The following is a 24,174-nucleotide window of genomic DNA, read 5'->3' as shown; positions in this document are numbered from 1 at the left end:
CCTGGCACGGAAAGTCCGTACACTATGTAGAGTGAGCCGGGCCTTGGTTGCATTTTTTTGGGAAAAGCACGACACTGCACGACTCGACCCGGCATGACAAAACACGCTTAATTTAGTAAAATTAGGCTTAGATACGACGGCCTGTGGGCCTCCTGCTTTGAATGTGTTTGGCCCAGCCCAATATGATGTACAATGGGGCTAGCGTGGGCTCAGCCCGATTCCGGGCCCGGCCCAGCCCAAATTTAGTCGTTGAGATGTTGTCCAACCTGCCTGTAACTGCAACTGAAATGATCTCAGTTTTAAAATCTTGAAAGATAAATTTATAATTGCCAAATACTAGAAACACCAAAACTGTGAACTTTTCAGTTGTTGAACCAGCATTGTTGCATGTCTCAAGCTATATAACTCGATTCGTTTTTTCAGTAAAAGATCTAGTATCCCATTTTTAAGCACTCTTTCCTGCATAAGAAACCTATGGCGTCATACACCGCCCTTTCACTCCTTGTAATGGCGTTGATATCTTCTGCCACGGCTAAAGACGCGCCATTATCAAACCAGACACTCAGCACAGCTATAGACGAAATGCAAAGGGCTAACTACTTTGCATTTGTCATGCTGTTAAACATGGTTTCCATTGATAAAATCCCAAACAACATTACCTTCTTAATGCCTAACAACCGGTTATTAGCGAAAGCCGTGATACCCGAGAACGACATACTCGACTTCCTACTCAGGCACTCGATCCCGACCCCGTTGAGATTCGACTACTTAAAACGGTTCCCAACGGGATCGATGCTACCATCTTCAGAGCCCAATTTCATGCTTAAGATCTTGAACAATGGAAGAAAGAGCTTCTTTCTTAACAATGTTAAGATTGTTAGCCCTGATATCTGTGTTGCTGGGTCCTCAATTAGTTGTCATGGGATTGATGGGGTGTTGCAGGATATTAACATAACACCCCCACAGCCTACTTCTTCTCCTCCTCCACCACCGTCGCCAATGGCTCCGTCACCGTCACTGTCACCGCCAACAGGTGGTGGTAGTGGTTTTGATATGGCTCCTGCTGCAACCCCTCAACCCTCGGGTTCAATTCCCGCCCCACATAAATCTGGATCTTCTCATTTGGACTCCGGCCGGCGTTTAATCGGGCATTTATCGAGTTGGGTTATACTGTCAATAATGTGGTTTTATTTATAAACTATTTTGGGGGTGAAACTTTTGGTATTGTAGGATTATTGCATCTGAATATCTGATGATTCACTTTGTTAAGTGGTTCTTTATTTTCTGTCAATTGCAGTATATTTAGCAGGATAATCAAAATGATGTATACCAGTTTGTCATATCTTCAATCCTTAATAATTGTAGGTTCAATTATGCATAAATCCGACACTTGCGATTCTAAATTATTACACGCGTTGATATTTTTCAATTGTCTTCTCATTATACATCCGAGTGTATAACAATGCCAAATTCAAATAACTTTGCCTATGCAGAAATGAAAATGATCAATTTTCGAAAAACGAAATGTACAAAGGAATAGTAAATTGCCCATTTGAACATAATATATATAGGTCCTGTTTGGTTAATAGCGGATTGAAGAGATTTTAGGCTTTTAGCGGATCTATATATTAGAGGTTTGACCACTACAATCCGTTAATTCACGTGTTTGGATGTTAGCGGATTTTAATAGCGGATTGGTACCAAAACTCTAATTTCAAAATGTTGGATAAAAGAGCTTTTTTTTTTCACATGTGGTTATGGATAGCAACGGGACGGATGGGGTCGTATTTCACGAATTCTATATCCGACCCACCTTTATTTGGATTTGAATTACATTTAACAGATTATTATCTCGGATCAGGTTGGATTCGGATTATTTTAACACTTTTTTTTAAAACTAATTATTTTAGCACTTAAAATCCTGAAAGTAAGGGTTATAAGTTATAACACATTATAATGAAATTTTAATATATTCTTTTCCGATGAGGTGGCAATAGTCCGATTCATGTGGAGATTTGTCAGATTTATTCTCCTTCTACAGGGTTTAGATTAAAATCGAGTTTTTCATCGCATTGATCAGTCGGACTCGAACTGAATTGTCACTACATGCAGTGGCGGACCCATGTTGGGGCCAAGGGGGGCACGTGCCACCCCAAAAAAAAAAAAAAAAAAAACTTAAATTCACTATAAGCAGCAATAAAAAATACACGTAATATACACATCAACCTCCCTCTTAAGATACATAAACTACTCTTGTTGTAGTGGTCAGCTTACCGAATCATAGTTATGGCCTCTTGTTTTGAGGGATCTGGGTTCGAGTCCTTTCAAGGCGGTCTCTTCTCTTTTTTTTAAAATTTCTACATAAATTAAAGAATTTGTTCTCATCTTTATATTCAGTTGGACTATATACTTTATAAAAAGTTTCACTCCGACTAGAACAAAATAAAATCTATCAATTACTATTCTATGATAATAACATTCCCTAAAGAATGTCGTTTTGATTCTTATATTTTTTTTAACTTATAGTGAGATCTTTATATAAAAACTAATCGAATTGCTTAAAGGCTCATTTTTGTTTTTTCGCAAATTTTATTTGTCAGCCTCTTCTTTTTTGAAATTTATTCCCCCTAAAAAACGTTGTTTTGATTCTTATATATATATTTTTTAAACTTATGGTGATATACTTATAAAAAAAATTCTCAACCAATTTGAACTTTTCAATCTCCATCTATATCGATACACAATTAACACCGTGAAAAATATCTTCGTCTTGTAGCTACAAGTTACCTACTTTTCGTAACTTACTCTATTCCAAAACCTACCACAACTCTTTTTTTTTTTGCACGGAGTATATATATTCTATAACTACGAAGTACTTGTCTACTTTTGTGCCACCCCTGACCCAAAACCCTGGGTCCGCCACTGACTACATGTGGTAATATTGATGACGCCTTACTTGATGTACTACGTAATACGGACCTCGTTGTGCTACTTGTATAGTTGCATGAATTAACTACACCCAGCTCGTTTGTTCTATGACTTCAATTCTGTGAGTTCTATGATCCAAATAAATTTACAAAATGTTTTGTATTAATATTAAAATGGTAGGACATCATCACCCAAATTCATCAAAAACTTAGAACGCGATTGATAGAAACTTGAACAGTTGAACGTGACATGTTATTAATAAATAATACTCCGTAATAATAATGATACAAAATCTAAAAAAATTAATGCAGCCAGATCACCCAGATATGACGAACATTCTGAACAACAAAATATTTTAGGGGCGGAAGGAGTATTATTAATATTAATTTATTACGATGGCAACAACAAATGTTAGGTCCCTCTACTAGGAGATCCAGGAGTAGCAAGTAGGCATCTTCCTCGGAAATGTCTCATAAGTCATAACACAATCCACATTGCATTCATAAGTCCCATACCAATTTGAACATTTTGCATAGCAACTGTGAGCTGCCACTGTTTCTTCTGACTCACAAAATCAACATCTTACATTCAAACATAATTAAATGATATCGTTCGTAAATTAATGACCCGTTTGTTATCATTTTTTGTTTTTCAGATAAGTAAAAACTAAAATATGGATACTAGACAAAGTAGTTTCCTTTTTTGTTGTTAATTTTCAAAATCAATATGACTATTATAGGAATGTCAACTTTTAAGCTTATAATTCAACCTAATTCATACGCCTTTGAAATTTTTTTATATATAAAAAAAAAGAAGCAGAAGAATTGTAAGCTTGTTAGAGTCTAGAATATTGCTATCGGCAATGTCTAGTGTACATGTTCGTGCTAGGCCGTGTCCTGAGCCCACGTGATGTTTTGATGTATATATACTTCGTATATTGCAATAAATTTATGAAAATCCACTGTCATTATGAATTGTATCAAGATTTCAAACAAGACTAACATTGTCGAACATATAATATTACTTTAGTATAAATAGGAGTGTGGGACTTCTATAAAAGATGATCATTATTCTCACACTTGAGTCAATAACAAAGCAAGATCCAAGCAACCACCACGAAACAAAATAAAACAAACGTGCTTATGAAACTAATTTTGGATCACTCTTTTTTGCAATTTTCTTCCAACATTCTAATGATGACTCTTTTCACTTTTACAGTGCTGAATTTCCAATTCATTTGCGACTTTTCCTTTTTTTTTTTTTTCCTTTGATTGTTTTATTAACCTAAATTCAAAGAATTTCGGCTATTGTAGATAACTATTCCTTTTATTTATACAATTTAGCATATGTTAGCAAAATTATATATATCCACATTTTGGATCGAACTTACAATTACGAGCACTAAGAAATACCCTTAGTAAAAGTAAACAAGTCACCCTCTAAAAAGACCGAAAAATATACCTCAAACTTACAATAAGTTATTGTGGACTACTCGACTTGTCGTTAGTCGAAAAATTAATACGAATATGTAATTGATTTATACTAAGGTTGTGTTTAGTTCAACAAATTTTTACTTATTTGGGATCTTTTACTACAATGGCGGTTTTTACAAATTTATTTACCAAAATGGCTAATTTTAAATTCTAATTCCCAAATTAGCTAAAAGTTTAAAATTTTAAGCAAAAACCAACGAACCGGTTTAGTTTGGTTTTTTTAATTTTTAAATAGTAAGCCGGTTGAGTTTTTTTTTTCTTTTTCTTTTGGGGTTTGCAATTTTTTTTGGATTTTTATTTTTCTTAATACCTACCATTCTATATCTTGAACAGGAAGTCGATCAATATCGCTACTATAAAGCTTTCCAACTCAATTGACGGGGAGTAATCGACATCCCTAAATTCGGCTTTATGTTTTCCTAATGAAGATTCTAAGAGCAAAATTAGTAAGGGAAGCAGGGATCGTATCCACAGGGAAACAACGTTCTTTCTACTATTAAAAACAAGGTCTAGACTATTGGTGACAATAAAAAGGGTTGATTTTGGATATTATAACTACGACGATAATTAAACAGGGTAATAAAAATATTAAGGGAATATAGGGCAACAGTTCACCACAAATGCAGACTAGGGACTGACGACAGACAATAATAAACAATCAATAACTATAACTAGGAAAACATGCATCTCTCGAATCTTATGGATTCCTTAGGCAATTACAACTAGCAGGCTCTCGCAATGTACTAGAAACAATTCCTATCTAATAGCCAATGATCATGAACATCAGATTTATACCTCTCGGCGCATAAGCTAAGATTCATCAAACTTAATCAATATAGTCTGGCCGAACAGAATTGACGAATAATTAAAACAAGCTATAGAAATTATAATTAAAAACCAAAAATTTAAGTCTAATACAATCCCCAATCATACATTTGTAAATCCCCTAAAGCCTAGAAATTAAACTACTCAATCATATTAATAATAAACAAAGCAAATAATATTATTGGAAGCATGATTGAAAACAAATAATGGACTAAGGAACCAATTGAAATTGAATAATAAAGATAAGGAATGAATTAATACCTAATTGACGAACGAGGAAATAATTGAAAGATTAAAACTTGAATTGAAACTGAAATTAAGTGTTAGACAAAGTTGTGTGAATAATAACTAAGTAAAAATTATAATACTAGGAAATAGAAAACGGAATTACGAGAGAGTCTTCTACTAAAAACTAAAGTAACATATTATAGCCTCCCTCTCAAACCTACGGAGAGAAACGAGCAAAAAATAAAGGTCGGGATCGAAAACCGGGCACCCAGGTTCTGGGAAACCGGCCGGTTTTCGGGCCTTTTCCCAGCATAGTAAAATTACAGGTACGGAAAAACGGGCACCCAGGTTTGTGAAAACCTGCCGGTTTCGCACCTAAAACAAAAATCCTTCATTTACTCAAAACCTGCCGGTTTGCAAAAATCAGGGCCACAGGTTTTGAGGATATTTTGCCGTATTTTCCTTGAACTCGAATCTTATGGCCCAAGCCTAACTCCTTTGGGTCTAATTTGCCGTTTGTTGCCCCTTGAAGTTGGCTAGATCATCCCGTTGAAGGAAATAATGCCCTTGGTCCAAGTATGCATTCAATGTTAAGTCTAATAAATGCGGTTCAGTATTAATTAACAAGTTAATAATTCAGTGAGATCAAGTGAGCTGAATGCCTAGCTAGAGGCCGCTTCAGTTCAAGTGGAATTAATGATATTAATCCACAGCTTACTCTTGACTGAACCCGTAGGGTCACACAAATAATACGTAAACGGATCAAGTATTTAATGGCATTAAATACTCCATCTATAGATATTCGGAATCGACGGATCTTGGTTTCAGTGGGAGCTGAGATCGTCACAGGCAAGAAATGAATACTCCGGAAACGATGATATTGCCGGAAACGGAAATATGGATCGTATCGGAAATATAAATATTATCCAAGTCGTAGATGTTGCCGGAAACGGAAACATGGTACGTATCGGAAAATATTATTGGAAATGGAAATATTGCCGGAATCGGAAATATTGCCGGAAACGGAAATATTGTCAGAATCGGAAATATTATCGGAATCGGAAAATAATTCCGGAAACGGAAATATTAAATATTTGTTCCAAACTTAAAAATTGAGTTAAAAGGTGCCATGCCAAAATATACACTTGCTTGGATATCCTTTACATCAATCTAGTAATAGTTTTCGCTCAGCGAGGTGTTACTTATTGGTCCTAAAGGGGCAAGGTACACAAATAATTGTGAGTACATGTTAGTTTTGGTGAAACTCAACGATATAAGTAAGGAGTCCTTTTATGTCGTGGCAAAATCGATAGGTTTACCTAATAAGTTCTTAGACGTACCTATCAACCAAGAATAGTTTCTAGACTATTAGCAAAAGGCTTTTGCTTACCTAAGATGTTTTAGGATTAAGTCGACAAACTGTGCTTAGTTCTTCAATGATTTTAGGATCTTGGAATCATTTTATTCACACCTGCCGGAACACATAACTTGAATAAAATGCTTAATAAACATTGAATTATGCATGTATGCTAGAATTTAAGTTTATTAAGAGAAACTGTGAATGGTTATTTATTTGTTTATTCTTTTCAATTGTAGTTTTAAATATGGCAAACAACAATTCATTCAACATTCGATCAATTCTCGAAAAGGAGAAGTTGAACGGGAAGAACTTCCTTGACTGGAAAAGGAACTTGCAAATAGTTCTTATGCAGGAAGAAAAGGAGTATGTCCTAGAAGAGGCGATGCCCGAAGCCGCAGGCGACGGGGTCACTCAGGCAGCCCTCAATCGTTGGATTGATGCCAACAAGGATGTGAAATGTCTAATGCTCGCCACCATGAGTGCGGATCTACAGAAAACGTTCATCAACTCAGATGCTTTCACAATCATCAGTGAGTTGAAGAACATGTTCCAAGATCTGGCTCGAGTCGAAAGATTCGAGACTCATAGGCAAATTCTTGAGACCAAGCTTAAGAAAGGCGAGCCCGTAAGTCCACATGTTCTCAAAATGATTGGACTCGTTGAGAATATGAGTCGGCTGGATCAGCAATTTTCTCAGGAAATGGCTATAGACACCATCCTCCATTCTCTTCATAGCGGGTATGATCAGTTCAAACTGAACTACAGTATGAATAGTCTGGACAAAACGCTCACTGAGCTTCACGGTATGCTGAAGACCTCTGAAAAGACGCTCAAAAGTGATAAGCAGGATGTGCTTATGGTGCGTGGGGGCAAGTTCAAGAAATCTGGAAAGAAGAGGAATGCTAAGAAAGGTGGCAACAAGGCCAGCCCAACTAAGCAAAATGGCGCCAAATCTGTAAAGAGGAAGGTCAGTCAACCCACTTCTGAATCCGAATGCTTCTACTGCAAGAAGAAGGGGCATTGGAAGAGAGATTGCTTGAAGCTAAAGGAAGATCAGAAGAACGGAACAGTCGTTCCATCTTCAGGTATTTTCGTTATAGACTGTATACTTGCTAATTCAACTTCTTGGGTATTAGATACAGGTTGTGGCTCACACTTATGTTCCAATCCACAGGGACTAAGAAGAAGTAGAAAGTTAAGCAAGGGTGAAGTCGACCTACGAGTGGGAAATGGAGCACGGATTGCTGCATTAGCTGTAGGAACTTACTATTTGCCGTTGCCCTCCGGGCTAGTTTTGGAACTGGAAGAGTGTTTCCATGTTCCAAGTCTTACTAAAAACATCATTTCAGTTTCTTGCTTAGATGCTAAGGGATTTTCCTTTTTAATAAAAGACAATAGTTGTTCGTTTTATTTTAAAGAGATGTTTTATGGATCTGCTAGATTAGTCAATGGACTTTATTTATTAGATCACGACAAACAAGTATATAACATAAATACCAAAAAGGCCAAAAAGGATGATTCAGATCTCACCTATCTGTGGCATTGTCGATTAGGCCATATAAACTTGAAACGCTTAGAAAGACTTCAAAAGGAAGGAATTCTAGAACCATTTGACTTAGAGGATTATGGTAAATGCGAATCATGTTTACTTGGCAAAATGACAAAGCAACCTTTCTCTAAAGTTGGAGAAAGAGCAAATGAACTATTGGGTTTAATCCATACAGATGTATGTGGACCAATGAGTACAAATGCTAGAGGTGGTTTCAGCTACTTTATCACTTTCACTGATGACTTCAGTAGATATGGTTATGTCTACCTAATGAAGCATAAGTCTGAATCCTTTGACAAATTCAAGGAATTTCAGAGTGAAGTAGAGAATCAATTAGGCAAGAAGATTAAGGCACTGCGGTCTGATAGAGGCGGTGAATATCTGAGCTATGAATTTGATGACCATCTGAAAGAATGTGGAATTCTATCAGAATTGACTCCTCCTGGAACACCACAATGGAACGGTGTGTCGGAACGGAGGAACAGAACCTTGCTAGACATGATCAGGTCAATGATGGGTCAGGCCAAACTTCCATTAGAATTTTGGGGACATGCACTAAATACAGCTGCACTCACTATAAATAGAGCTCCGTCTAAAGCTGTCAAAAAGACTCCATACGAATTATGGTTTGGAAAGCCTCCAAATGTGTCTTTTCTTAAGATTTGGGGATGTGAAGTATACGTCAAACGATTAATTTCAGACAAACTTCATCCAAAATCTGACAAATGTATCCTTGTGGGCTATCCAAAGGAAACAAAGGGGTATTACTTCTACAATACATCTGAGAACAAGGTATTTGTTGCTCGAGATGGTGTCTTTTTGGAGAAAGATCACATTTCCAAAATGACAAGTGGGAGAAAAGTAGACCTCGAAGAAATTCGAGTCGAACAACAAAGTCTAGAGAATGCTCAAGATGACATTCAGGATGAAACTCAGAGATCTTTAGAAGAATCTGGTGAGAATCATGGTCAATCTAGAAATATTACCCCGCGTAGATCGCAAAGATATAGATCTCAACCGGAAAGGTACTTAGGTATTTTGACGAACGAGAGCTATGACGTTCTATTACTTGAAAGTGATGAACCTGCGACTTACAAACAAGCTATGACGAGTCCTAGCTCCAAGCAATGGCAAGAAGCCATGCAATCTGAATTAGACTCCATGTCTGAAAACCAAGTATGGGATTTGGTCGATTTGCCAGATGGCTACCAAGCCATTGGAAGCAAATGGGTTTTCAAGCTGAAAAAGGAAAAGGATGGGAAACTTGAAGTTTTCAAAGCTAGATTGGTTGCAAAAGGTTACAGGCAAGTCCACGGTGTGGATTACGATGAAACCTTTTCACCAGTTGCAATGCTAAAGTCTATTCGGATAATGTTAGCAATCGCTGCATATTACGATTACGAAATATGGCAGATGGATGTCAAAACTGCTTTCTTAAACGGCGTTTTAACAGAAACTGTGTTTATGACACAGCCTGAAGGTTTTGAGGATCCAAAGAATGCTAAAAAGGTATGCAAGCTAAAGAAGTCAATCTACGGATTGAAGCAGGCATCCAGGAGCTGGAATATACGTTTTGATGAAGCAGTCAGTGACTTTGGTTTCATCAAGAACGCAGACGAATCTTGTGTATACAAGAAGGTCAGTGGGAGCAAAATTGCTTTCCTAGTATTATATGTCGATGGCATATTACTTATCGGAAATGACATTCCTATGTTGAACTCTGTCAAGATTTGGCTTGGGAAATGTTTTTCGATGAAAGATCTAGGAGAAGCACAGTACATATTGGGCATCAAGATTTACAGAGATAGATCTAAAAGGATGATTGGACTTAGTCAAAGCACTTATATCAATAAGGTGCTTGATTGGTTCAAGATGGCGGACTCCAAGCGAGGCTACCTACCCATGTCTCATGGAATGACTCTAAGCAAGAATCAGTGCCCAAAAACACTTGATGAGCGTAGACGAATGAATGGGATTCCATATGCATCATTGATTGGTTCAATAATGTATGCTATGATATGTACACGCCCGGATGTTGCGTACGCACTCAGTGCTACGAGCAGATACCAGTCAGACCCAGGAGAGGCACATTGGACTGCTGCCAAGAATATTCTGAAGTACCTGAAAAGGCACAAAGATGACTTCCTGGTCTATGGTGGAGATGATGAATTAATTGTTAAAGGCTATACGGACGCAAGTTTCCAAACCGACAAAGATGATTTCAGATCACAGTCTGGGTTTGTCTTCTGCCTCAACGGAGGAGCAGTAAGCTGGAAAAGTGCTAAGCAAAGCACCATTGCGGATTCTACAACTGAAGCGGAGTACATTGCTGCACATGAAGCAGCAAAGGAAGCTATATGGCTAAGGAAGTTCATAGGTGAACTTGGTGTAGTCCCCTCCATTAAAGGACCAATAGCCCTGTATTGTGATAATAACGGAGCTATTGCACAGGCAAAGGAGCCTAAACACCACCAGAGAGTCAAGCATGTACTTCGTAGATTTCACCTTCTACGAGAGTTCGTTGAAAGAAAAGAAGTCGAGATAAACAAGATTGGAACTGATGACAACATATCAGATCCATTGACTAAACCTCTGCCGCAGGCGAAGCACAACTCGCACACTGCAGCTATGGGAATCAAGCATATTGGAGAATGGCTTTGATGACCCTGTTTAATGTTTTAAAGTTTTAGAGTTTAAATCTTTGTAAAACATTATTGGTTAATCATTCACAATAAATGAAAAGAATTCATTTTTCCATTTAATTTGTGGTTTATTAAATGATGAGTCCCTTCAATTTGACGATATATTCAAGATAGACTGTCAGGACCAAACCTGTGACTAAGAAATGTCTATCAAGTGAACTTGAATGTCAAAAGTTGAAAATGGTCCCTAGTCGGAGTTTTCTATAAAATTGGACGCATAGAAAACGTTAGACGACTAGAATGCAAGATGACTAGTAGTTCTGTTTCTTGAACTATGTGGACATGGCAATGTCATAATCATTTGCATAGATGCTTACTTTGGGAAGACTAGTATCGGACAAGACCTATGAAACTTTACTGTAAGAGATGAAAATCTGTCATAAGTAAATTTCATTAAAATTATTAGACACTAAATCCTCAATACCTGAGTGATTTGAGATTACTTGTTTGAGAACTGGTTGCTTTGACGTTGACCAACCGTCGCACCGTAAAAGGAGGCTATAAAGGCAACGCTCAGGTAATCACCTATCAAACGAAGTCTAATCTCAAGATCGCAAGATTGGGATTGTCCTCCCATAAATCGGGATGAGATGCTTAAAAGTTGTACAAGGCCACTCGGAGAGCTAGAAACTGTGAAATGCATGGCCGTGCTCGGATGAATCATAGGCTATGATTATCTGTTTATTTGATCAGTTGAACTCTGAAACCGAGAAACACCTCTGGACATAATAAGGATGACAACTCTTACCTTATGTTCAAGAGCAAGCATCGAGCGACAAAGGAATTAGGAAATGTACACTTGTCCCTAAGGACAAGTGGGAGACTGAAGGAAATAATGCCCTTGGTCCAAGTATGCATTCAATGTTAAGTCTAATAAATGCGGTTCAGTATTAATTAACAAGTTAATAATTCAGTGAGATCAAGTGAGCTGAATGCCTAGCTAGAGGCCGCTTCAGTTCAAGTGGAATTAATGATATTAATCCACAGCTTACTCTTGACTGAACCCGTAGGGTCACACAAATAGTACGTAAACGGATCAAGTATTTAATGGCATTAAATACTCCATCTATGGATATTCGGAATCGACGGATCTTGGTTTCAGTGGGAGCTGAGATCGTCACAGGCAAGAAATGAATACTCCGGAAACGATGATATTGCCGGAAACGGAAATATGGATCGTATCGGAAATATAAATATTATCCAAGTCGTAGATGTTGCCGGAAACGGAAACATGGTACGTATCGGAAAATATTATTGGAAATGGAAATATTGCCGGAATCGGAAATATTGCCGGAAACGGAAATATTGTCAGAATCGGAAATATTATCGGAATCGGAAAATAATTCCGGAAACGGAAATATTAAATATTTGTTCGAAACGGAAATTGATTCCGGAATCGGAAATATTGAATATTGTTCGTATCGGAAATGAATTCCGGAATCGAGAATTTAATCGGAAGCGTATCGTACGAATTAGCATCGGACGAGGCCTGCCAGACGAAGGCCCAGCACGAAGCCGGGCCATCGCCCAGCAAGCCAAGCGCAACAACCACACGCCAAGCATACGACCAGGCCCAGCGCAAAAGCCAGGCCCAGCCGAAGCTTGGGCGCGCGCGCGGACAAGGCTGCGAAAGTGGGCATTGCGTTGTGCGCTCGGCGTGGGCCGCAAGGCCTGCGTGCGGGTGTGCGGTGCTTGTGCGCCACTCGTGTGTGCTACTCGAATCCTAAGGCTACCGGGATTCGTAATATGATTAAATCTAATCCTAATAGATAAAGTTTGTTTAATTAGAGTCCTAGTAGGATTATAATTAAATAGATTTGTATTCTAATAGGATTATAATTCCTTTCCATAAACTCTATAAATAAGTGCCTAGGGTCACATATTTACATCGAGCATTCAAGTATTCAAAGTGAGTTTTTGAGAGCAAAATTCAATTACACAATTGCCTATAAAGTGCCGAAAATAATAGTACCTTAAGGGCGATTCTAGTTGGTCAATCTTAAGGCGGATCCGGACGTGCTGTGGACTATCTACGGAGGGACGACACTTGGAGTCCTAAAGACTTGTTCTTGTTCGGTTCGGGCGCAGCTAGGGAAGGCACGCAACAAAGAGTATGCATCTAAACTATGCTAAATGATTATGTGTAAATAATATGTATTCCTGGCTTAATGGTTTTTCCGCATGATTTATGAATTGTCATATGTATCATAACCTAACACCCGTACATGCTCGTGATCTGTATAGTTGTCCAGGAATAATAGAAAACGGGTCTCCAAAGACCAATTATCATCAAAAAGCAGTCTTGTAACTAAAGACACTGCACAACACATATTAGCACTAAAATAGGCCCCCAAAGAGCTCAAGTGAGATGAAAAGTTCACACGGGACGGGGTAAAAAAATATATAAAATATGAGTGTATCAGTAACCAAGATGAAAGAACCAGACAAATATGAGCAAGCTCAAGGACATCCTGATTGGGAAGCTTCAATGGAGGAAGAGTTTAAAGCAATGGAGAAAAATAATGGAACTTGGTAAATGATTAATCTTCCTGATGGAAAGAAGGCCATTGATTCTAAGTGGGTATGCAAAGTGAAATGTGAAAGAGACATAAAGGTGGTGAGTCTCAAAGCAAGGATAGTTGCAAGGGTGATAAACAAGTTAAAGGAAAGGATTATAAGGATACTTTTTCTCCAACAGCTAACTTCAGTACTGTAAGAATCTTGATAGCTCTTGCTACTATAAAAAAACCGGAAGCTACAACATTTAGATGTAAACATTGCCTTTTTGCATGGATATATTGAAGAAGAAATCTGCATGAAGCCTCCTAAGGGGTACAAGAAAGGAAAACCAGGTGAAGTTTGTAGATTGATCAGAAGCATTTATGGTTTAAAACAAGCATTAAGAGCTTGGAATTCATCCTTGAAAAGCTTCCTGGTGAAACTTTGTTACAAACAGTCAAAGAAAGATTATTTTTTATTCACAAGAGAAGAGAATGGTAAGCAAGCTATAATACTTGCCTATGTGGATGATCTATTAATTACTGGAGATGATGTAAAACCATAGAGAATTTAAAGCTGAGCTTGGATAATGAATTTACCATCAAAGAGCTTGGTGAATTGGGCTTCTTTCTTGGAATTGAGATTGACAGAAATGATGATGGTACATTGTTGAACCAGAGGGAGTATATTGTTGACATCCTCAAAGACAATGGAATAAGAGAACTACAAAATAGCAAGATTCCCTTTTCCTAAAGGAGTGAAATTATCCACTGATAGTGGAGAAGTTTTGGAAAATCCAAAGACATACAAAAGAATCATTGGAAGACTACTTTACTTGAATATTACCAGGCCTGGAATTTCATATTTAGTGCATCAACTGTCTCACTTCATGCAATGTCCAAGAAAACCTCACCTCCAGGCAGCTCTACATGTCATCGGGTACCTTAAGGGTACTATCCATTGGGGTTTCTTCTATACTAAAACTTCAAAGCTAAAGGTTGAAGGGTATTCAGATGCAGATTGGGGAAGTTGTGCATTCAGTGCAAAATCTCTCACTGGGCATTACATCTTTCTAGGAAGATCCCTAGTCCCTTGGAAAACCAAGAACCAAAAGACTATGTCAAAGTCTTCTACAAAAGCAGAATATAGAAGCATGTCTCATACCACAAGTGAAATAGTATGGATAGATGATATCCTGAAAACTGTGAATGTGAGCATTCCTAAGCCAATCATACTCTATTGTGACAACAAATCAGCTGAACACCTAGCTCAAAATCCCATTTTTCATGAAAGAACCAAGCATCTCAACATTGACTGTCGTTATGTGGGGGATCATATAGAGCAGGGGTTCCTATATACTGCTCATGTTCAATCAAGCTTGCACCTATCAGACATCATGACCAAGTATTTCACTCTACACAAGCACAATTTTCTCTCTTTCAAGTTGGGTCTAGTGGCAGATCCACAGCTCCAACTTGAGGAGGGGGTGTAGAAAATAGATTGTACACACTGTCACATGTTATTCATGTGGCAAGTGTGCTTGTTGTTTTGTGACAATGTTTCATTGGCCTTATTAGTTGATGTGATGTCCTCTTTTAGTTGGTTGTTAATTAGAATCTTCCTAGGAATTGTAATAACTAATAAGCATATAAATATATGCTTGATTGGTGTACGCAGCCAACAAGAAAGTTGATACAAAAAATCAGTATATTAACAAAACAAAAGTAATGAAATGAAAATAGCAAGTTTGCTGTAAAAGCTTTCTAAAACTTGTTTTTCTATACTTATATTGTATTTATATACGGTTCTTATAAAGTTTGCAGTTCTAAGTTTGTCCGTAGTGCCAACCTTTATACAAGGAAAATGACTGAAATGAAAGAATGTCAAGTTGGGGGGGTAGAATTTCGACTATGTGATTGATAACTAGAGAGAAAGTTAGAGAACAGAAGAAAAGTTTAACTTGTCTTCTTCAATTTCCTTGAACCCAAATGGGTTCATCACCAAGACCACCAGATGATACCCTCATGAGAGATAATAATCAAGAACATATTCCGTCAAAATCAGTGGTTACCTTGAATTTCAGAGAAGCAATAGCATCATCATCTCAATGGTTTAAGGAGGCTAGGAAAATCATTACTACGTCGTTAGAGTGGGAGGAAAATAATGAAGAGATTCCAGATGATGGATTAGCGGTGGCGTTTGATAAAATCACGTTGGAAAAGCTGCGGGCGCCATGGAAATTGACACTTATGGGTAAATGCATGGGGATTCAGGTGAAATCGAGTTATTTAGAAGGGAGGGTTCGAGCGATGTGGCGTATCAAAGGTTCTTTGGAGGTTATTGATATTGGTAAACAAGTTTATTTGTTTAAATTTACACAAACCGATGATTATGAGCATGCGTTGTTTGGGGGTCCATGGTTCATTATGGATCATTATTTAATGATAACACCTTGGAAGCCAAATTTTAGGCCGTCTGTTAATGGATTCGATTTCATGTCGGTTTGGGTACGTATCGAGGAATTACCGGTAGAATATTATGATAAGGATGCATTATATGAGATCGCTAAGGTAATTGGAAAACCAGTTCGAGTTGATTATGCAACTGATAAAGTGTCACGGGGAAAATATGCAAGAGTATGTGTTGAAATTGATCTTAGGAAACCAATTATCACCAAGGTGTGGGTTGGTGGATTTTGGCAGCCAGTAGTTTACGAAAATATCACGGCACTTTGTTTTAAATGTGGTAAAATTGGCCACGTATTGGAGAGATGCGATCAGATAGATGGGAATGCGTTGGTAAATGGTCAACCCACTAATAAGCCCAAGTTGAGTAAACAGGATGAAGCCCAAATGGAAGAGGATGTAAATGAGGTCACTACAGGTACGGATGATAGTAGAGTTGGACAAATACAGTCTGATATTTATGGGCCTTGGACACTGGTCCAAAATAAGAGAAGTCCAAGAAATAATCATGGGAAACAACGACAGACTAATGCCCGGATTAATGAGTATAAGAGGGGTTCTTCATCAAAAGTTGCGACAACAACATCATTAAATGGGGCTAACTCGAGAATGGCAAGGGATAAGCAGATTCACCAATCAGAAGGAGAAGTTAATGAGCCAATGTTAACTGCCCCAAGGCACACTTTACTGGAGATTAGTGCTACGCCGGAGATAATTGAATATGAGGGTGATAAAACCGTACACTTGGCGAACTCGTTCACCCACTTGGCAAAGGAGGTTGATTCACCTTCTGCCTTTTATAATTCGGATCCTTCTTTTCACTGTGTGGTAAACCAAGTGCACACTTCTTCTCTCTCACCATCCAATCCCCTTTCTTCACATTCTGAAATTCTTCCTCAAGAAGCTATCACTTCTCCCTGTTCAAATGGAAAACAAGAAAACCACAAACACTACATGCATGCAGACAAATTTCAACCCAAATCAAACACAGTGGAGAAACAGCAAGACTTGGATTCAAAGAGGACCCAGACATTGCCGCAATCAAGTCAACCACCAGACGATGGAGGAAATTCAGCAAGTTCATTGCCCAATCAGGCAACCATCGACGCTGCAATTGTTTCCAGAGCAATCGGAGATGAGTGCATGCAGGAGTCAGAGAATGCCGAAGTCAGGGGAAATGGAGTTCAAGAATGTGGGTTTGTTAGCAATGGAATTGAGAAGGAAAGAAGGAATGGAGCGGATAGGACCACGACCGAGAACACGGTGGGATGTACCCCCTCCTCGGGAGATGAATCACTTGACATTGATAGGAAGAGAACCGGATTTCAACCCGATAAATATGCGTCCCCATATTCCGGTTCGGGTGCAAAAAGAGGTTCCAGTTCATCCTTTGCAATTCGAAACTCAAAGTCAAGAAATGGGGCATGCGGATCGCCTTATGGCATTGTACGTCACTCAGAGAGAGGTGGTGGGAGTACAAGTTCAAGTCAGCGCATTTCAAAAGATGTTAGATCCCAGGAAAGTGTTTACGTACGTGACTCCAATTCGAATGGAGGATCTAAATATGATGGGAGTCATGCAGTATTGGAGGGATTGGGAGGAGTATTTTCTTCCACCCAATGCGGAGGAGATGGAGCATCCTAGATTAGCGGTCCAAAAACCAATCCCGAATTTACAAATGAAAATTTGTTTGTGGAACGTTCGTGGGGCAGCAAGAGATGATTTTGTTCCAAGGGCTTGGAACATAATTCAAGAGCAACATCCGTCCATTTTTATCCTTTTGGAGACGAAGAGCGATGATCATCGAGCAAAGGAGGTAATGTTTCAATTGAAATTCCATGATTTTCGCGTGGTCCAACCGACTAACAGGAGAGGGGGGATATGGCTGTTTTGGAAAAACACTGTTGACCTTACTCTGTTTTCGGAAGAAACAAATTTGTTTCATGTTCTGTTTCACTTCAAAAACATCAAACCAGAGGTGTTAGTCACCGGGATACATGCACCTAGTGTTCCAGGTCCTCGCCATCAGTTATGGAGGGATTTGCAGCAAAACCTGCCACCTGAGGATACTCCATGGTTGGTGGTGGGGGACTTGAATGAGGTGACCTCACAAGCAGAGAAAAGTGGAGGGAGTACTTTTAAAACTGGGCAGTGTAGGGATCTCAACAACTTCGTGGATGCGGCGGGGTTAGTTGATTTGGGTTACAGTGGATGCCCTTTCACTTGGACCAATGCACGAGATGGGTGGATATGATAAAAGAGAGGCTGGACAGAGCAATGGCAAATGCGAAGATGCTGGACAATTTTCCAAACATGCAGGTATTACATCTACCTCGTACACACTCTGATCACGCTCCTATTATTGTTTCTTTATATAATGATTATTGTACAGGGCCGTTTCCTTTTAGATGTAAGGAAGTTTGGATTGAACATCCAAAATTTAAAGAATTTTTTGCAAAAAGTTGGACTAATGATAACAATGACTTCATTAAGGGTAGGAAAGATTTTCTAGCTGGTATTAAAACTTGGAATACTAATGTTTTTGGAAATTTAACTAATATTAAGAAGCGTCTTTTAGCCCGTATTAATGGGATCCAGATTGCCTTAGCTAAACATCATTCACATTTTTTGGTCAGTCTGGAAAAAACTTTGCTAAAAGATCTTAATGACATATTCAGAAAAGAACGTTTGATTTGGGCTCAGAAAGCGGGAATGAATTGGAGAAAGTATGGGGATTTTAACACAAGGTACTTTCACTTAATGGCAAAAATCAGGAAAACTAGGGGGGAAATTTTAGCTTTGAAGGGCGTGGATGATCAATGGGTTACTGATTCTCAATCTTTAAAATTAATGGCCACTAACTATTTTAGGATGATGTTCCAAACAACCCATACTCAGAGTAGAAGGTTAGTTAATTTGGGTAGCAATAACAGAATTTCAGAGCAGGATAGTATGGCTCTGCTTAGGCCCATTTCTGATGTGGAGGTAAAGCTTAACCTTTTCCAAATGGATCCAATTAAAAGCCCAGGGCCGGATGGAATACAACCAGTTTTTTTTCAAACCTTTTGGGCTGAAGTTGGGCCAAGTATAGTTAAGTTTTGTTCTGAATGTTTTAATTCAGCTATCATCCCAGAAGATGTTAATGATTCCCACATTACGCTCATACCAAAGTCAGACCAACCGGAAAGTATGTCGGATTTTAGACCAATAGGTTTGTGTAACACTATTTACAAGTTGCTCACTAAAATTATTACGAGTAGATTAAGGCCTATCTTGAATAATTTAATTAGCCCCCTCCAATCAAGTTTTATCAAAGGCCGGGGAATAGAAGATAATGTAATAGTTGTAAAAGAAATAGCGCATCATTTTCATAAAGCAAGGAAAGGGAAAAATATAATGGCCTTGAAATTAGATTTAACAAAAGCCTACGATAGTTTAGAATGGAGTTTCATTAGAGATACTTTAGTCAGTTATGAATTCCCTACTAAATTTATTGATGTGATCATGTGTTGCATTACTACCCCCAATATTTCTGTGTTATGGAATGGTGAGATTACAGAGCAGATTAAACCGTCTAGAGGGATAAGGCAGGGTGATCCGTTGTCGTCGTACATTTTTGTGTTATGCCTAGATAGACTATCAATGATGATTGAAGAGAAAGTAAATAAAAGAAATTGGGATCCTCTAAAGTTAACAAAATCTATTTCCATTTCCCATGTTTTTTATGCCGATGATGTTTTTTTATTTGGATCAGCTACCCAAAAGAACATGGAGGTAATTATGCACACAATCTCTGAATTTGGGGCTATGTCAGGTTTACAAGTTAATATGAGAAAGTCCTCCATTATATTTCCAGTCAAAATGAATCATTTAATCAGGAATACCATAGTAGGTTCTTATGGATTACGAATTTCTACTTGTTTTGGGAAGTATCTAGGGGTGGATATTAGACCAAATAAATTAAAAATTAGCAACTATTTTGGTCTTTTAGATAAAACTATGGAGAGAATAAAGGGATGGCAAGCTAAGTTGTTAAACATGGCAGGGAGATGTACTCTTATTAAGTCAGTTTTAAACACGTATCCCCTATATAATATGCAGACAAATATCATTCCGAGTGGTGTAATAGATAAAATTGAGAAATCCTGTCGGAAATTTTTATGGAATAAGGTTGATAGAACTAGATATTTGGCTCGTATTTCTTGGAATAAAATCACAATTCCAATGGGATTGGGGGGTCTGGGAATAAAGAAGTTAAAGGAATGGAATATTGCCTTTATGGCAAAATTGGGCTGGAAAGTGCTAACCTCACCGGAAAAACTGTGGGTCCGCATTTTTAAAGATAAATATTTAAAAAATGGTTCCTTTTTCGATTTCATTGCCAAACCTTCTAACTCCCCAATTTGGAGGGACATTTTAAAAGGACGGGACCTTTTGGAAAAAGGGATAAAGATAGGAATCGGAAATGGGGAATCCACTTCGCTATGGTATCATCATTGGGTCGGTGATAAACCATTGTATAAGTTAATTAAAAAGGATATTCCGGAGTCGGTGGGTCATTTGTTTGTTAGAGATATAATAAAACAAGGACAGTGGAATCTCCAGAGAGTTGCTCACATTATACCAGATTCTATTCAATCTGATATTTTAGCAACTCCATTGGCCAAAGTGTCTCACAGCAACGATTTCTTTACTTGGTCCAAGTCGGATGATGGTAATTTTTCTATAAAATCTGCTTATTCTCTTATCTGCAATTCCTTTTTTGAAGTTTCTGGGAATTACAACTTCGTTTCATGGAAAGCCCTTTGGAAAATCACAGCCCCTTTTAAATATAGAATGTTATTATGGAATTGTGTTCATGAAATTTTGCCAGTTGCAGATACTTTATCGAAGTACATGGAGTCAATTTCTAGATATTGTAGTCGTTGCTCCTATATTCCTGAAACTCATCTACACTTATTTCGTGATTGTGGTGATTCAAGCATTCTTTGGAATTTCATTTTTCAACGTATTACAGTAGCCAAAGAAGTTTGCTTGAATTCTTTCTTTAATTTCAATTGGCAACAATGGATGGCCTATAATCTTAGTTTAAGCAGGAGTTGGAGAATGGTTTTCATTGTGGCTGTGTGGCATATTTGGAAGGCACGAAATAGAGCAGTGTTTGAGTTGAAAATGATCAAACCTTTTTCTGTCTATAATGCTTTTTATGTAGATTATAGGGAAAATATTTTAATGATGCAGGGAAAGGTAGCAGGAAACTGGTTGCAGAAGGCTCCAGCGTGGAAACCACCAGCGCCAGGCTTTCTAAAATTGAACATAGATGGTAGCTGGAAAGAGAAAGATGAAGCAGGAGGTGGTGGTGTGTTTCGAAGCGAGACAGGAAATTGGTATATTGGTTTTGCGAGTAAATACAATGCCATTACACCACTTGCAGCAGAACTTTATGCGTTGAGGGAAGGCCTTCAAATGGCAGTCGAGTATGGAGTGCAAAAACTTGAAGTGGAAACGGATGCGGAGCTGTTGATAAAATTGTTGACATCAATGGAAGATTATTATCATCATGAATTGGCTCCGGTTATCAAAGACGTAGCTTGCCTGATGACAAGATTCAGTTCATTCTCGATCACCCACCTTCCAAGGTTATTCAACAAGCTAGCGCATTGTATGGGGCAGTATGCAATTTCAATGGCTTTGGGACATAAAGTGTTCCTTGATCCGCCACCATTCACGGATGTAGTGTATCAGACTCAGCTTAAGCAGGCCAAGGATAGTTTAAAGCAGATGGGTGAGTCTTCTTCAGCATCTCAACGACGGGAACAAGTAATCAACTTGGAGATTCCTCCCCCACCAGAAGAACAGCCCTCCACAACGGTCACAACAGAAATTATGTTTGGAACTATACCTACCAAAGTGACTACTCATTTGGTGAGTGCAAAGACAGCTTCAGATGCAAAGCAAGGCCAATTCTCAAGCGATAAAGAGTAGTTTCGGTAGTTTAAGTATCCCCTTTCCTCATCTAGATGAATATAATATTGGGCTTAGTGTATTTAGGGGGGGATCAGTTTTTGGGATAAGGAATAGATGTTACAGTAGCTTTTGGTTTACTCTGTACGAGCTGCAAGTTTTTGTGGTCTTGCTCGTACCTTTTGTAAAGTTTGGACTACTATCTTATGCTTTAGCTTAATATAATATATCCTTCGTTGCGTTAAAAAAAAGTGCATGCATGTTCCATTATTGTACTCCGTATTCCTTTGCTACAACGCTCTACAAGCTAAGAGACCGTTTCACATCAATTATCACGTTTTTCTTTTTCCGCCCACGTCACGATTATAAGGGCTTTCAAAACCATATTATATATTGTTTCTTCAAGTTCTTCCCACTATCTTATTTATTTACTCCCTCCGCCCCGGAATACTCGATCCGATTTGACCGTCACAGAGTTTAAGGGACTTGAATTAACTTATTTAATTTAATAGGTAGTAGTTGATAGTGGGGTATTATTTTAATGTAGTTAGTGGGAGGTGGGTTGAGGTGGGGTTGGGGGAGAGTAGGAGTTGAATTTTTAATTATTTTTTGTATGGAGTAGGGGGTAGGTGGGTTTATAGGGGTGGAGTGAGAAATAATATAATATTGTTAGAATATTTCCATTTCTAGAAACAGGTCAAGTATTAAGGGACGGCCCGATAAGGAAAACATATCAAGTATTCCGGGACGGAGGGAGTATTTAGTGGTCGATAATGACTATTAAATTAGTCAATATCTGATTATACTGAACAATAATCTATCTTAGATTAGTCAGTTCAGCCACACAGGTCAGCATTTAAGTTACTCATTGAGCTCGATCATATCTTTTGACCTCCAAATTACAAAGTGATTTCCCACCATGCCACCAACATCCTCTTTCTCTTAAGATCGAGTATTATTATTGTCATTGTTGAATTTGTCTTCGTATTTCAAAAATATTGTTAGAATAATGCCTTGAATCGGTTAATCCCCTTACTGCAACGTCCCAACACGGGTTATCTGTTTTGGGCCTATTTTCTGGGCTTTTCTGCATCTGTTCAGAGAGTACTATATAGGGCGTGTTCGGCAGTAGCTTTTGAGGTAGCGGGTAGCGTTTTGATCAAAAATTTGTCTAGTCAAAACGCTACTTGTAAAAATTTGTAAGTGTACGGCAAGGTAGCGATTTAGGTAGCGATTAGCGTTAGCGGTAGCGCTTGGGTAGCTTTTGTCAAACGTTAAAATTAGTAGCTTTTAAGGTAGCGGGTAGCTTTTGACAAATTTATAATAAAGTTTTAAACAATATTCTACCTTTTATTTTATTTTAGAATATCAACCGCTACTTTTACCGAACAAACATATCAGTTAGTCGCTACTTTGACAACTAACCGTTATCCGCTACTATTCACCGCTACCCGCTACTCAACCGCTAAGGCGCTAACCGTTACCCGCTACCGTTAATTTTTCCGAACAGGGCCATAAACTCCCTAGGTCATAACCTAGTTGTATTCTATAATATGTACTCTAAGATCAATTAATGTCCTCCCCTCTGCCTGTGGACGTAGCTAACACATTGTTAGTGAACCAAGTTAAATTAATGCGTTCTTCATTTACGTTGTTTAATCTTTCTTTGCTTCCGTAAAACAAATAATATACGGTGTATTACGTACGAGTACAAAGTATTTACTAATAAAGTAATAATGTATATTAATGGTCAAATTTTGTATGAATTTTTATAGGGTATATAATAATACCGATACGGAGTACAAAGTACGTACCACGAGACTATGGGAGAAAATAATGTATGGAAATGGAAGGAGACTGAGTAGCAGTCAATTTTGGAAATATTGAACAAATTCAATCAAATATTATGTACGTTAATTTGACTTTATTTTATTTGTCTTCTTTTTAGCCATCCGAAACTGACTTATGTGACTAAATATTTATTAATCAAATTATTATTAAAAAGTACGTCGAAATTTTTAACGAAGAAATTAATTAACCAGAAATATTACTCATTTTGTGTTGAACTTCAAACAAGATTTACACAATGTCAACCGAAAACATCATGTCAATTTAAACCATTTTGCATCATTTAGAAGCTTAACCGATCGAAAACGAAATC

At 38.0% G+C, this 24,174-nt stretch overlaps 2 protein-coding genes across 2 annotated transcripts; both read left to right on the top strand.

The window, feature by feature from the left end:
• Positions 1–14: 14 nt before the first annotated feature.
• LOC110786108 (FAS1 domain-containing protein SELMODRAFT_448915) lies at positions 15–1,406 on the top strand. The gene has a single exon (XM_021990628.2). The coding sequence runs from the start codon at positions 475–477 to the stop codon at positions 1,195–1,197; it is 723 nt and encodes a 240-aa protein (XP_021846320.1). The 5' UTR covers positions 15–474; the 3' UTR covers positions 1,198–1,406.
• Positions 1,407–18,326: 16,920 nt separating this feature from the next.
• LOC130469458 (uncharacterized) lies at positions 18,327–22,034 on the top strand. Its single transcript, XM_056838786.1, has one exon. It carries the CDS (start codon positions 18,327–18,329, stop codon positions 22,032–22,034), a length of 3,708 nt encoding a protein of 1,235 aa, XP_056694764.1.
• Positions 22,035–24,174: the final 2,140 nt, after the last annotated feature.

This window comes from Spinacia oleracea, chromosome 3 (genome assembly GCF_020520425.1).
Source record: "Spinacia oleracea cultivar Varoflay chromosome 3, BTI_SOV_V1, whole genome shotgun sequence".
NCBI lineage: Eukaryota > Viridiplantae > Streptophyta > Magnoliopsida > Caryophyllales > Amaranthaceae > Spinacia > Spinacia oleracea.
The sequence above is the reverse complement of the archived record's forward strand: the minus strand, read 5'-3'. Positions and strand labels throughout refer to the sequence as shown.